This window comes from Pleuronectes platessa, chromosome 10, assembly GCF_947347685.1.
Source record: "Pleuronectes platessa chromosome 10, fPlePla1.1, whole genome shotgun sequence".
Lineage (NCBI taxonomy): Eukaryota > Metazoa > Chordata > Actinopteri > Pleuronectiformes > Pleuronectidae > Pleuronectes > Pleuronectes platessa.
In genome coordinates, this window is record NC_070635.1 from 14872676 (window position 1) to 14888443 (window position 15768).

Below are 15768 nucleotides of genomic sequence, written 5' to 3' on the forward strand. Positions count from 1 at the left end.
TAGGCCATACTGACTGATTACTACTGTAGGGAACTAAGCACAGTAACACGAGGGACAAATTATCATGTGTGTGTGTCCGTGTCATTTTATGCTGCTTTTGATAAACACTTCAGAGAAAATAGTTTGTACTTTACTACATATATTTGACAGCCTTACTTAAAAGTTACTTTTATATTTTTGCCTTTTAGATACTGGATGATTGTTAGAGAATAACCCAGTACGTTTTCCAACCTTGTCTTTGAAGCCTTACAAGAATCACAGTCTGCTGTGATGTCCTGAGGCTGCCCCCTGCTGGCTGCTGGGTTCCTCTGCTGCTCTAGCTCGGTTTGTGCAGCTTGTGATTAACTAAAGTTGTCCATAAAAGAAAATCTTTAATATCCTTCAAGGGCAATTTGATGTACAACCAGCAATCAGTGCACGACAAAAATAAACAAATATAAACAATGTAAATAAAACACAATATAAAGCCCCTATAGACTAAGTAGCAGGGGGAAATTAGCTTTTAAAAAATGAATTGATAAGTCGACCATCAGAATATTACCCGTCAACTATTTAGATATTCTCGAAACATTCTACTTTTAATTTCCGGTTGTGCTTCTAATAATTATTAATGTTGGTGACATTTCCTTGATAAATGACTGGAGGTTTTATTACCTCTGCTAAGGAGGTTATATTTTCATCTCTGATTTGTCAGTCAACAGGTTTATGTAATAAACTACTGGACCAATAACCACACAACTTGGTAGAAGCAAGCTGCATGTATCAGAGATGAACCTATACGGCTCTGTTGAGCTCTACTGAGTGCCAGTCTAGTGAATGAATCTGGAGTCTTCTTTAAAAAAACATTCCCCCCCATAGGGTTTGTAGTAGTGTAGAGTTTAATTTCACTTCACAATAGTTCCTCATAGCAGCATGATGCATACAAAGAGATGTGTAAAAACCTACTCATTTTGGCAGCATAGTAGAGGCATTTGCTGATGTCAACACCCGAGGCTCCGTGGACAGGCAAGCCAGCATCTAAAACATCCTCCAGGATGGCTCCCTGCCTGTGTTTGCATCTGTTTACAGTCCAAAAGTTATTGGGTAGGAGTGTCGGAGTTACGAACAAGAAGTGTGTCGTGTTCGCTGGACTTTAATAAAGTTACACATAAATAGAGAAGTTTCCTGTCGTCTACGCGAGGACGCTACAATATGAACGAGTTGCGTTCAGTTCATCGTTCTCATAAAAGTGAACGTGTTCAATGAACGCGTTCTTTTGCGTTCGTTCATGCACAACACTGCCGAGAACACACCAAGACCTCTTTTTTTAATTGAACAATGCGAGACAAGTTGAATCCATTTCCCTGACAAGGATGTACTATCATACTTAAAATGCAGCATGCTTTTATGTTCAATTCGATTTCATTTGCATAGCGCCAAATCAATACATACTGTACATTATCCCAAGTCACTTTACATATAAGGGAGAAACCTACGGAAGTTATAGTGAATCCCAACACTTCTCACATCAACTATCAGCACATTGCCGACTGTGGAAAGAGAAAAGACTCCCTTATTAACGGAAGATTTCCTACTGCGCAGGAGGTAAATAAAATAAAATAAAATAATAAAATAAAAAAAAATATATATATAATAGCAAAAAGACAATTAATTTGCCTGAAAAAATAAATAATAATAATAACCAGGATGCTCAACCCTTTGTTGTTTTCTTAATTTTCACGTGTTTTTATTCCCCCATTGTTTTCTAAATTGGCAGTGCGTTGAGTTTTATTTTGAAAACTCCTCCACCTGCCTCCTGTTTCTTGTGTTTCCTGTGTAGACAAACGATTTCCTCATTGTGTTTACCAGGACAGCGAAAGGCGTCTGTACATTTACACCGAATTCAACATTTAAATTTCAAAATGGGGGCTTGTATGGCCTTGTGCTCTTTGGCCAGCTGTGTAAGTACCTTTAATTAATACAAGTGTTACACGACACCGGAAGGCTGTAGTTTATTATTGTTGCCTTCACGTTAGCTGTTAGCTGTGGATGGGACGGCTAACCTGAGAGATAGTTGGGTTTTGCGACAACTAGGTGACAGCTAACCGGAGCTACTGTTATAACAACTAGCTGCGAAGCTAACCAGACAGGGTTATAAAGCTAGAAAACGTCAATAAAGGTGGTTTGGCTAGCAGGTGACTCACCGAGCTAAATAAAGAGGAAGTGTCAAAATAGACCAACGTCATAAATTTAGGGTTGTTTAGCAGGTGTAGTTACACCAACGCTGCTGAGCTATTGACACAACGCAACACACAAACAACAGTAGCGTTATTCTAGCATTAAATTGTTTAGCGTGTCACTGTAACACCCATATTAGTCAGAGGGCAGTTGTTCTCCACATTTACGTACTGGGATACCAATATAACATATAACAGTAGGTCTGTGTTAGTTTAGATTGTGTGATGCAAATAAGAGTCAGGTGATACTCATCCATTTGAATCCAGTAATGGAAAAGCACTTTAATAAATAATCATCTTTCCAATCCAGTATGCGTAATGGAGCCGTGAACATATGTGTGATTGTCAAAACAACTAGGGCAGGGCAATAATACATTATCATCAATAGCGATACGGTAGTAGTCCAGTAGCATACTTTGTTATTGCTTGTGCAGCGAGGAGGTTTGGACACATAAATGATCGACTGTCAGTGGTCATTCAACGTTTTTATGTTTAACAAGTGTTTTTTAGTCCCTGTCCTTAAAGAAGAGTTTAAAACCAAAACCTTGACTCAAGCCAAGTTACATTTTATTTATATAGCACGTCTAAAACTAATACCATAAACCAAAGTGCTTAAACAGGCTGAAAACGAGATAAAAATAATATTAAAGTATATATATAAAACTGAAAATATACAGAAAATAAAAAAGCATTAAAGCCTTAGACGTCATAAATAGTTGAATAGTAATCGAATTGAAAGCCACTGAGAAGAAGTGGATCTGAAACATTGACTTAAAGGTTTCAAGGGTCAGAGGGGTTGTAATATGAATAGTTAAGCTCTACATTCTCTGAAAATACCCCTACAACTTAAATGAAATATCAATGTGACATTTATGGTGATAATTATCGATATTGACTGACATGGAATTTTCTATCTTGATATTATTTTTGCCATATTGACTTATCCTAAAATCATGGGCCTAGATCCATTTAAACATTGCCTCATTTTTAAGTCTGTCTTGTGAAAAGCTGTTTCTTTGTTTTTCTCTCCCCCTCTGCACTTTCTCACAGGCCTCCTGTCTGTGTGGCTCAGCACCGTGTCTTCTGTGTGGCTGCTGTCCCTCCTCCAATAACTCCACCATCACACGGCTGGTTTTCTCCTTGTTTTTGCTGATGGGGACCATGGTGTCTGTCATCATGATTCTTCCTGGAATGGAAACCGAGCTCCGCAAAGTGAGATCACTGTAGATCAGTATGCAAATATAATTCACAAACATTTGATAGGAAGTAGAGGCATTGACATTTCTACGTTATTTTATTATACAGCTATGATAGATTCTGCTACTGCTCTCACTTTACATTTTAATATTTGCTTACAAAACCTGCTCTCATATAACTTTTGAGTATTTATACATGTTCTTGATTAAGGTTAGTTAGAAATTAATTTCATCTGACATGTTTTTCCTATTCATAGATCCCAGGATTTTGTCAAGGAGGCGCATCTATAACTGGTATCGATAACTTAGCTGACTGTGATGTCCTTGTGGGCTACAAGTCTGTGTACCGGATGTGCTTCGCTATGACCTGCTTCTTCTTTCTGTTCTGCCTCATAATGATTTGTGTCCGTAGCAGCAAAGACCCGCGTGCAGCTATTCAAAATGGGTAAGTGCTTGATGGAACACATTATTCAGGGATGGAGGCAGGTCTGCCTTACTGATGGTGCATTTGGAACTGTTTCTTTTCCAGGTTCTGGTTCTTTAAGTTTCTGATCCTGGTTGGGATAACAGTGGGAGCTTTTTTCATCCCCGATGGAACATTTCCTACTGGTACTAACATGCTCTGATCATTCTACAATTAAGGATAAAATGCTTCCTCAGGCTCTTAAGCATCACAAAGCTTTTATTTAGCATGATTTAATAGTGTTTAGGGTATGGTTATGAGTTTTGAAGAAGTACTATGACCTTTGTCTGTTTCCTTTTCTCTTTTCAGTGTGGTTTTACTTTGGATTGGTGGGATCCTTCATCTTCATCATCATCCAACTTATTCTCCTAATCGACTTTGCCCATTCCTGGAACAAGGTGTGGGTAGGAAATGGTGAAGATAGTGACAACAAGTGCTGGTATGCAGGTAAAGCATTTACTTGAAGAGATGCATTATCTTGTCATTATTTGTCAAATAGCTAATTGTCATAGATGGTTAGAAGGTAGATCGTCTTTGCCTTCCATGTCAATAAGTCATTTTTGTTATTACTTTGGTTTGAACATATTCCTGTTAATGTATAATTGTCTTAATTACAGGCCTGTTGACATTCACCTTACTCTTCTACACCTTGGCTTTTGCTGCTGTGGTACTTTTCTACGTGTACTACACACAGCCCGATGACTGCACCGAGCACAAGGTCTTTATCAGCCTCAACCTCATCTTCTGCATCATCATCTCCGTTGTCTCCATCCTTCCCAAGATACAGGTACTGTATCATGAACACAATAATTCAAATACATTCGAAAACTTATTTTTTCCCTGTTTGTTGTTTCAATCCAATAGTAGGCTCCTTTTTTTTATATATATATTCCCGATAATGCCTCTTGAATAGTCACCAGAATTTATATATCTAATAGCAATGAAGGGAAAACTTCAAGGGTCACCTTTCCTTATCTACAACTCACTTGTAATTTATTATAATAATTCAAATTAATAGGTAATGTCATCAATTTGTATTTATGTGGTAAGAAAGCTTTGCTGTAAATTATCTAGCTCTCATATATGTTTGCATTTAGCTGTACTGTGGTAAAAGGATAGTTCATCGGAAAAAGGAAAAAGCACTCATTATCTACACATCACTATGTCGAAAGAGGGGTGGGTGAAATGTTTGAGCCCACAAAACACTTTAGGAGTTTCAGGGGTAATCAGCGTTGCAGCCAAATCCAATACAATTGAAGTAACTGGTGACTCCCTCTGCAGACGCACTTAAATAATAACATAACATGCCTCCATACTGCTCAGGTGGTGTCATCCAAGTGTCTTTTAGCTCCGACATTCAAAATCAACTCGAGCTAGCATTGAGTACAGGGTTCTTAACTCTGTTACATTTACACCATGTTTAGAGCTCCAAGATCTCTAGCACTTCGTCCACCCCTCCACCGGCATATAAGTGAGTAGATAATCAGTGACCTATCCCCCCAACACAAAAACAGCCACAGGAATTAAATGTTATGCCACGATCTGACAACAAGGGGGCAGTGCATGCACATGATATAGTAATAGAGCAGGCTTTGACAAATAGCAGGTCACTTGACGTGTATGATACTGAGTAATGCTCTAATGATGCGCTACTCTCAGCAAGGTGACAGATACAGGCTAAATCAAAACTCAACATTTCACTAAGCAACAGGCACTAATATAATATAATATTACTGCATGAAACGTGTTGAATAGTGTGTAATTGTTTGACCTGTTTGTTGCAGGAAGCTCAGCCCCACTCTGGTTTGCTCCAGGCTTCTCTCATCTCCCTCTACACAATGTATGTCACCTGGTCTGCAATGACCAACAACCCAAGTGAGTCTCCTGTCTTGTGTTATTCCTCTGTAGCTTCTGGTATGTGCTCAGTCGAGATGCACTGATTTCTTCACATACATGTACTTGCTTTTTTAACTGCCTCAGCATTTTCATACAGGTGAGTTTTTTATGGCATTCTATAGGAAGAAAAATTTGCTGTTTCTGCTATTAGTTAGCACACCTCCTTGTCTTATTAGCTTTTGAGTATCCTGCTGACAGACAAACAAACAAACCTCCTTAACACAGGCAATAATATATTTTCTACATTTTTTAATAAATGTAATATATTGTCTAATGCTGTGTGTGTGTATTTGTATTTTGGTTTAGATCGGAAGTGTAACCCCAGCTTGTTGAGTCTCCTGTCGAACGTTAGCACCACTGAACCATCTGGTGACGGCACTCAGGAGCATGTGCAGTTGTGGGATGCTCAGAGCATTGTTGGTTTAGTCATCTTCCTCTTCTGCACTATCTATGCCAGGTAGGTTTAGCAGTTCCGAAAGTTTCATAAAATAATATTTTCTGCTCTTTTTATGTATTATTAAATTGTTTTATATACTTTTTTTACAACGTGTTTAAACTGTCCCTCTGTCTCTCCCCTAGTATTCGTTCGTCCAGTAACACCCAGGTAAACAAGCTGATGCAGACAGAAGAGGGCAGAGGGTCGGGTGGAGAAGGTGTGGTGGGAGAGGACGGCATACGCAGAGCCTTGGACAATGAGGAGGAGGGAGTCACTTACAACTACTCCTTCTTCCACTTCCACCTCTGTCTGGCTTCTCTGTACATCATGATGACTCTCACCAACTGGTACCAGTAAGTGTCTGTTGGCTGGTTTATTTGTTTGTAAGCATGATTAGGGGCAGGAGGCAGATCCATTTTCAAAATTAGGTTTGTGATTGAAGTGTATAGTCCCAATTATCATTTTGTTATCTGAATTTGTCAAAAGTCTGTTACTTGCTTCTAAGATACCCATATGTTTTGAAAAACACTAGGTTTTTAGGCATTGTAGGCCTCAGCTATGGACACTAGAGGGCACATTACTTCATCTTAAAGTTCTCTCACTGTTTTAGTTCAGCTTGAAAATCAGCTCATTTTATAAATAGATTAAAAAAACATCTACCACAGTTCTCTCATTAAAGATCTTTAGATGTAAGATATTGATAGATTAAGATTAATACCTATGTTATGTGGAGTTGGTTTTAAATTGCACTTCTCCCTCTGCGTCCTCCCTCAGACCCGACACCTCCACCCAGGCAATGCAGAGCACTATGCCGGCTGTGTGGGTGAAGATGTGTTCCAGCTGGCTGGGTCTTGGGCTTTACCTCTGGACCCTCATTGCCCCTCTCGTCTTCCCTGAGAGGGATTTCAACTGAGCACGGTTCGTCTTTGGGCTGTGTGGTTCCTTTTTTTGTTTGTTTATTCGATTTGATTATCTTATCCAGTACATCGAGCCGTGTAAAGGATGTTATAAAGGAAAACGGAAGGATATTATAAATGAAGGACTTAACATTTCTTTTAATTTGTATTTGAAGTAATTGTTAAATTAATAGATTTTGTGTTGCCACGGTTTCCCTGTGCATGTAATCACAATGTTTTAAAGTTTGGGTGGATTTTAAGTTAGTCTGTTTTGATGATTTTAACCACATAAGCCACTTTGATAGGCTAACCAGACTCTTCTTATCCTGTTGTGGTATGATTGGATAAGCTTCCTTATAATTTTGCTGAATCTAAGTTACTGAACTTTCCCAAAGACTTAGCAACAAGGCACTTTCTCAATACCTCAGATGTTTCCTTTACAGATTCCCTTTTTCGAGGCCTTTGAGTTCTCTGATTGGCCAAGTCTGAAGACCTCCTGATTAGCAGGACTCCTACAGTACTGGGACAACCAGGTTAGCCCTCCACAGGAGCCCCCAAGTGAGGCTGAGTGTGAGCGTAAGATAAGACTAGTAGGACACACCCCACAGATCATAACAGGGTTTCCCCTTTGCTGCTACGCTGTACTCAAAGCCATGTCACTGCACCTTGTGCCAGAGAGCCCTAATAATAAAACGGTCTAATCTCAGCTCTTCCTTGCCGACTACAGTCTAAGGTCATTTTTCTGCGGTGCTCTGCCTCTCCATGTCTGACAGTGTTCAGCCCTGTGCAGCCAAGGCATCAATCTGTTCATGTGTAGCTGCCTGTTTGCAGGAGAGAGACACGTATTGATCCAAAGCAGTCAGCATCATGCAATGTGCAGCGAAACGGTTGAGGAGGTGATGGCGTGAACTCCACATCACCTGTGCTCTCACGGATGCCATTATATCCAGAGTGCTGCTGAGCATGAGTTCAGAGACAAGAGATTTTTAATGTTGCAATGTAAAAAAACAACAACAAGAAAACATTTCAGAAATAATAAGTTGCTGTTAAATGGTATTGACCTTCATAATATGCTAATGGTTGTAATGGTGGTACGGTCATTTCATGCATTGTATAGTAGTAACCTCAATTTCAATATGAATGTACTGAAATAATTATTTGGTACGATCCTGAAAGTAGTAATCCTTTGTTTATGTAAAGTTGGTTTTCAACATTTCTACTCCCACACACACACACACACAAATGAGATTTCCTGTTTCTCTGGCTGCATGTGATTGTGCAAAGTGTTGTGATTAGTTCCTTTTTATGTTAATTTTGTTAATATGTATTGACAAGTATTTCACATTTTATATTATTGCCCCACTAAGAAATGTATTTGTGTCAGTTCATGACATATTTCAAAACACTATTAAGTGCCTTTTTGTAGTCCTGCATTCAAAAAACGAATATCACTAATGCTGATGTGTTTGTTTATGCCTTGCCTTATACATTGTGGTTAATCATTATATTGTATGCTGTAAGGAGGCATGAATTATTGCTACATTAATAAATGTATAATTATCTTTTTTAAATAAAGATGGCATCTTTCACTCAATCATTGTATTGATTTATTTTATCATTTTTGCATGAAAAATGTTAAATAAATGAATGAGGATAAAACCTACAAAATGAATTATTAAAAACATAAAAGTTACACTTGATCACATTTGACCAAATATATGATGAAATATTAATGTTTGTTTAAGGTGTTTTGAGTTTATTATACCAAACATCATCTTATTGGTCAATACAGATTACTATTAGACACTAAACCTGTACACTAAACCTGTAAAGCAGTAAATGGACATGTCCTGGCCCTTGTGCTGCTCCTGCAACAGACTTTACTAGTGCTTACAGCCTCCACTGTGTTATTTCCTTCTTGCCTGGCTGGTGCACACGACACGTTGATTTTGGCTCCTGAAGTCACTCAGTCCAGTTGGCACTGTCTGTAACCGTTCAGCACACACTGCCTCCTGTCGACTTCCACTCCCCCACAGCCCCCCCCCCCCCCCCCCCCCCTCTTTGCCTGTCTGTGACAAGCCTGATTCGATGGATTGTCTCACAGTGGAGTTGTGAAGCTGAAAAGGAAGACTTAGAAAAACACTAAATATTTGCCAGTAATGCACAATGTTGTGTCTCGAAAAAGGCTCCACTTAAAGAGGCAAAGCACTGATCAGAACATAATGAAACAGTCAGGTGTGCCATTACAAGCACTACTTATGTTTCGCCAATGAAAAGTTCGAGCCCAGTCTCTGTATAAACACTCGCACCGGACCTGTTGTGTAGCAAACACTCCACATCGCCGGAATGTTTTCGCAGAGATGAAGTTCTGGCTTGTGTCTTTGCACCAGTGACACTTGGTTTCACTTCACAGGGTCAGAGTCTTACAGAGGAAAAAGGGGGGGGGGGATCTTTAAATCTGTGCTGTTTTGTTATAGATTCTTATAATAAGTGTCCATCTTTACTCCTGAGAGAACTGTCCCTACTGTTGTAAATTCACCTCTCATTCCATCAAATCTCTACAATTGTTGTCAGCACTAAACCGAGTTTTAAGAGACTGAGGAACTCCTCTTTCAATATCTGAAATTTAACAGCCTCTGAACGCCGAGAACAAATTAGCCAAGAGTCATAAATCCCAACTGTATATTTCTCCTGTGGTGGATTTCAAACAGCCTCCATCTTTAGCTGGTCTTGGCCATTGGCTCAGGTGTCATAAATCCCACCTTCATTTCCTCTGTTATCAACAGATGCAATTTGTAGCTGTAATAAGAGATCAGAGGCTGTTATGTTCTGATTATGAACGGCTTAATGTGGCTCTACAGGTCAGACATCCCGAGATTTTTGATTGCAGAGTGACTGAAACCATAATTATCACTCCCAGTGTTTTATCCCTGATCGTAATCTCCACCTCACTTCCACCAGGTTAGCAGGGAAATGTCAGCACTTGGCTTCGTTCCATTGTCAAGAATAAGGTCACTCTCTTCATAGGTCATCACAATATTTCAGCTTTGACTTCATTGTGACAACAAAATGAATTGGAATGTTGCTGCTGTGGAGTCAGAACTGCTCCTGATGCCGATTTGGATCATTCTTTTTTTCCGGAGAGGATTGTTTGTTCATCCTTGGCCACCTATTTTAAAGAATGACTGGAAATGCCTGTCTGAGGTGTAATTGGGTTTTAGAAGTGGGATCCAGGCCCATTAAATTATGTGCTGCATGCAGGGGGAGCTAATTGAGTTTAGGCCCTGCTGGTATACTACACGTGCGCTGAAAAACTTTACCCAACATTAAGCCCCACTTAGGCATTTCAGGATGGGGGACTTGTTGCTGGATGATGGGAGGAGAAGACGCTGATGCCCGTCAGTCCCACATTCCTTATAGTCTCCGCATTTCTAAATAAACTGCTGAACTTCAACTGGACTTTTTCTCATTTCGCTCCACCCTGTCTCTTGCTGCAGTGCAATGCAGTCAGACTGTCCTAAGCTGAGAAAGTCTTAAAGTGTGTGTTTGTGAGTGTGTGAGGTGGTGGTTGTGGTGGTGGAGGGGGGTGCTGTCTTGTGCGCATGCTCTCGCCCAGCTCAGAGGAGCAGCTAATGCAGTTATATAACAGTCAGTGCAGCCCGGCGTCTGCTCTGAGCCAGGCCAGTCTGGTTACATAAGCCTGTCAGAGTCATATTGTGGCAGCACGGAGCGCTCACACCACAGCTTGTCCCTGCACTCCCTCCACCATGTCTCTCACTTCCTCCCACTGTCACTCCCCGCTCTCCTATCCTCTCCTCACCTTCCTCCCCTCGCACTTTCCCTTCCCTTCCTTTTCCTCCTTGCTGCGTCGCTGTTCTCAACACAGGGAACAAAGACTTATCGTGCTGGATGCAGATGCAGGCCTTAAAGTACGAGACACACAACAAAAGGTGGGAGTAGCTGTATGCTCATATGCAAGGAGGACAAAATGGCAATTATTACACAGAGGGGTTTCATCTGTAAAATATACAGAAAAATGGAATTCAGTAGCTGGCTGTTACAGTGTCCGGAGAGCTCTCTTCCTCCATGGGCTACCTGTGTGCCACGACAGTGATGTGAGCTGGAAAGAGGAGGCGTGCTGACAGTCGGCCACCACCTTCCAGCTCTGATGTCCACTGGCCTTTCGAGCCCCATTTGATCTCCAGGGTACTGAGGCCCACAGCAGCCCCGGCCACAATCCCAGCCACAGCCCGGCTCCTCTCGCTGACCTTTACTGCGTCTGACCCTCATCACTCAGGTGTGACGAGGTCAGACGGACAGGTTCGCTGGGTCAACAGGGAAATGTACTGAAACGTGTGCAAAAGAAAGATTGCAAAAACCCGGCGTGCGTCGGTTCACATGGTCATCCGGGGAAGTTAATAGATGTGTGGCCTCGGATCCTGACCTCCATTATATTTCTCCTGTATGTGACGCAATGTCAGCATCACCTTAAGGCTATGTTGTTCGGGTACAACAGGAGCAGAAGGGTGTTTGCTGGTAGAATACTTTAATAATAATAATAATAAACTTGATTTATATAGCACCTTTTAGAACATCCTTTACAAAGTGTTTCACATAGGGGACAAAGGAAAACAACAACAAACATTTAAACAAGCAAATTAATACTTCGAAGACAGCAAATTATATAACACAATATTATATACAATACTATTGTGAATTTACTATACAGTATATATAATTTTACTAAACATATAATATGCTATCATTAAGTGTAATATGGGGAATTTATATACATACATAAACATTTACACACACAAACATATATATATATATATATATATATATATATATACAAAGCTTTTTCTAGCCATATTATGGATACATCTATTTCAATAGCTCCTTTTACTAATGGACAAAAACAGTATACATCCTGTGCCATCGCACTTTCTCGACATACATTATATCTGCAGTGAAATGTGTATACAATATACACATTCTCTGTATTTATATTTCATGTATTTTTATTTTATTCTATTGGCTTTTTTATTCTCTTGTCTACCTGCTGCTGCTGTAACAAGTGTGGGATCAATTGAAGTTTCATCTTATCTCTTGTTTTGTCCTAAGATGTAAAAATGTAAAACACTGCTGCTTTAGTATTTGGAGTAACTCAGCTCATTGGCCTCATCACTCCTCTTCATTTAAGTCCCTGCATGAGGTTCCCTGGCTAATTGCGAACCAGCAGCATTAACCAGGAACTGATGACTCCAGCCAATCGCCGGCTCCGGCACCTCATGAATATTCACGCTGGGACTCGGCGCGTCACCCCACTGGTGGAGGCCGGGAGGAGGGGGGCGGCGCCCGGCGGGAGCTTTCGGTGCGGGGTGGTGCGGGGCGGCGGAGTGTGGCTTGCGTAGGGCGAGATGTTGTTGTGTTGTGGCGATCAGCTGAATGTGGCATCGCGGTCCGGTCTGACACAGCAGCGGGAAGCTCCCCGGGCCCCTCCGGCTCTCCTCCTCCCCGCCTCCAACACCTCCTCTCCGGCAGGAGCGCGGGCACCGAGGAGAGCGGCTCCATCCAGCAGCAGATCACCAGCACCATCCAGGAAATGCGGACTTCTTCTGGCCCTCTCGCTTCGGGATAAATGGCTGCAGCGGCCGCGGCGTATCAGGCTGGTAATTGTGCTTATTGATGGGACTGTTATTGTGTGTTTGCGGGTCGGTGTGTTGCGGTGGCTGTCAGAGCAGCTGAGCCGCGGCGTGAAGTTGAGCGCAGGAACGCAGCTCGCGTTTTCCCCACGAGAGCGAGTCGGGAAGTTCGGCTGCCTCCTCGTGTGATATCGTGATAAATGTAAATAAAGGAGGTGTAGATGGTCTCGTACAGATCCCAGTTACAGGTCGGAGGGGTGGGGGTGGTGTTGTCTCGCTGTAAACGACTGTATCTGACATCTGGAGGCTGCGCGTCCAGCTGACAGCGTAAGCTCCATCATCATGTAGCTCCATTCAGCCCGTGTGTCCTCAGCGACCAACCCGGGCAGAGGGGAGCAACAGTGCGGACTCGCACATGCTCGGATCCACGGTCAGGGCCCGGATGTGAAACTTTGAAATGTGACGGGCTACACCTACGCTATCACTTGCAGGATTGTTAGAGGATGACATCATGTCTCATTGTGCTCAGTAGCTCCTCTGATACGTGGTAGATGTTGGTGAAGTTGCTGTGAAACAGGTTTGTTTTCAGGTCAGCTACAATAGCAGGTATATATATTATATCTGCAGTGAAAGGTGTTTACACACATAATGGATCTGGCACGTATATAATGCAAATTATATGTGCTATATATAGATTCCATACCTACTTAACAACACAATAACAGGAAGTCCCCTTGAGTAAGTAGCTGGAGATTTTACTTTTCTATCTATCTTTCTATCTATCTATCTATCTATCTATCTATCTATCTATCTATCAATCTATCTATAAATCTATTTATCTATAATTTGCTTTTAAGTGTTGCCTATTGTTTGCCTTCATTTACAAAACACATTGTAACTGTGTTTTGTAAATTGCTATGAAAATAATTGTATTATTATTTTATATTTATTGAAAATTGTGTTCGTATAGATCACAACATACAGTAATATCAACACAATACATCTATCTATCTATCTATCTATCTATCTATCTTTGTAGAGTGATTAGGATCGTTCAGGTTGAAACAGCTTTCTACTCTATATATACACATGTGCACATATATATATACATATGCAGACATCAGTTGAGAGTCAATATGCAGATAAGTGCTACTCCCATCCAGTCCTGAGGAATGTGGATGTTTAACAATAGCAGCAGTGCTGCAGTGTCCTTCCCCCAGTTCTGGGTCTGTAAGCGTAACTTACAGCACAGGAGCACAGAAATACAGTGAAGTGTCAGACCATGGTGGTAAAAGGGGGGATGAATGGAGAGAGGCCAATATGCAATTATTTCTTATTGAATCAGCACAAAGTGGAAGCCCTACAGTGCTGCGCTCTGGCCTGGATCAAGACCACTTGTGGTGCTGGCTGAAGAAAAGGCTCTCGCTCAGCAGGCACCCAAGGAGAGAGAGCGCAGCTCCGTTTCCTTGCAAATTTCCGAGATAGTTTGACATCATGAAGCATTTGATTGTTGAGAAGAAAGAAACAGGTTTAAGGATTACTGCCATTTATGGTTTCAACACGGATTGGGATAAATTCTGCTAGTCAGACTCACTTTGATATTTTTTTACCATTGTAAGTTGACAGAAAGGTTAGAAGGTGGCTTGTTAAGAACTATGAACTATTAATTACTATGTTTTAGGGCTGCAAGTGAATGTGCTATTATCTGTTAAGCTGTAGAACCTGTTTTCATACCAGTCAACAGTTTAAGCAATACCAGCCCTTTGCAAAAAGCTTTGGTATTCGGTATCATGGATGAAGACTTATGCAATGGGTTTGTTGAGTTAAAATAAAAAGCCAACTTAACTGACTAATACTGATTACTGGAGGCCTCAGACAGTCAGTCTGGCAGGTCTGTGTGTGTTTATATCTCTGCCGCGCACAAGCAACACTCAGGATGGAAAAGGGCATTCTTCTGCCAATTAACACAGATTCACTCAACACCCCATACAACACTCTCTCTCTCTCTCTCTCTCTAACACACACATACACACTCACACACACACACTGAACCGACATACCCTCTTCACTTCTCCATAGCTCACAGATTGAGTCAGCCTTGCAGGTGGCAACGTGTTGATCTTAAACCATGAAATGCCATCGGCAGAGGGTCGTGTGGAGTTCCTACTAGGACCTTCAGACACGCCTCTGGTTTGATAACCATGGCAGCACTGGGAGCGGAGGCTCAGGTGATGATCTGCGGTTCTTTCTCTCGCAAGAGGGACAGCTTAGTCTGATCGCTTGATGTGAGAGCGGGAGGTGTTGCATGGACGGTGGGACGCCTGTGAGGCTGCAGAAAAAAACCAACAAGCATGTTTGTTTGCATTCTGTTCGGCTTTCACACATGACTACAACAACAGATCACACCAAGTATAACATGGCAAGTATGAGCATATTCAAGTTTTTTTTTTTCGTTGAGAGAGCATGTCAAAAAGATGGCATTATCAAAAAAAAAAAAACATTCACGTATGCACATAGTGAAACACACACACACACACATACACACACACACACACACACACACACACACACACACACACACACAGGCTGTAAAATCGTGGTGGCTGGTGGACACAACCTTTTCATGTCCCTGCTGCTGGTCATTAATCCTGTTCTCTGGAGCACCAGAGAAGAATAGATTCACTGTAGTGCTTGGAGACCAGAATGAACCAGGAAAAAGACCTTGGATACACATTCGCACAAATGCACTAACAAACACACACGGTAAAATGGAGGCCAGGAGTGCCAGTCTGGCAACTTCACAAATACCCCACTAGCCTAATAACCTTATAACATAATTGCGTTGCAATGCATTCTGAGTTGATATTTCAAGAGGACATTTTAACAGTTATTTAGTGTCACAGCCTTGTTTGTGTATTTGTGTTGTTTGGGTCAGCGTGTATGATAAGTGTGTGTGCGTGAGTGTGTTCGTCAGAGGGGGCGAGGTTGTCTATCAGTGTCTGGCTTCGACTCAACCTCTC

At 41.4% G+C, this 15768-nt stretch overlaps 2 protein-coding genes across 2 annotated transcripts in view; both read left to right on the plus strand.

Annotated features, from left to right (window-relative positions):
* Positions 1-1803: 1803 nt before the first annotated feature.
* Positions 1804-8697, plus strand: serinc2l (serine incorporator 2, like). Its single transcript, XM_053433291.1, has 10 exons — positions 1804-1940; positions 3267-3428; positions 3670-3857; positions 3942-4021; positions 4185-4322; positions 4493-4662; positions 5660-5750; positions 6078-6228; positions 6351-6560; positions 6982-8697. The coding sequence occupies exons 1-10, from the start codon at positions 1902-1904 to the stop codon at positions 7118-7120; spliced, it is 1368 nt and encodes a 455-aa protein (XP_053289266.1). The 5' UTR covers positions 1804-1901; the 3' UTR covers positions 7121-8697.
* Positions 8698-12541: 3844 nt separating this feature from the next.
* LOC128449932 (transcription factor HIVEP3) overlaps positions 12542-15768 on the plus strand; it is a 41348-nt gene continuing 38121 nt past the window's right edge. Inside the window, exon 1 of the mRNA XM_053433292.1 lies at positions 12542-12775. The gene's annotated coding sequence lies outside the window, so the exon portion shown is untranslated. The remainder of the gene's footprint in view (positions 12776-15768) is intronic.

Excerpts from the sequence above, each read along its gene's own strand:
- serinc2l (XM_053433291.1), top strand. The coding sequence starts at position 1,902 with ATGGGGGCTTGTATGGCCTTGTGCTCTTTGGCCAGCTGT. Across the intron at positions 1,941-3,266 it reads TGTGCTCTTTGGCCAGCTGT|GCCTCCTGTCTGTGTGGCTC; the intron begins GTAAGTACCTTT and ends ACTTTCTCACAG. Across the intron at positions 6,561-6,981 it reads ACTCTCACCAACTGGTACCA|ACCCGACACCTCCACCCAGG; the intron begins GTAAGTGTCTGT and ends GTCCTCCCTCAG.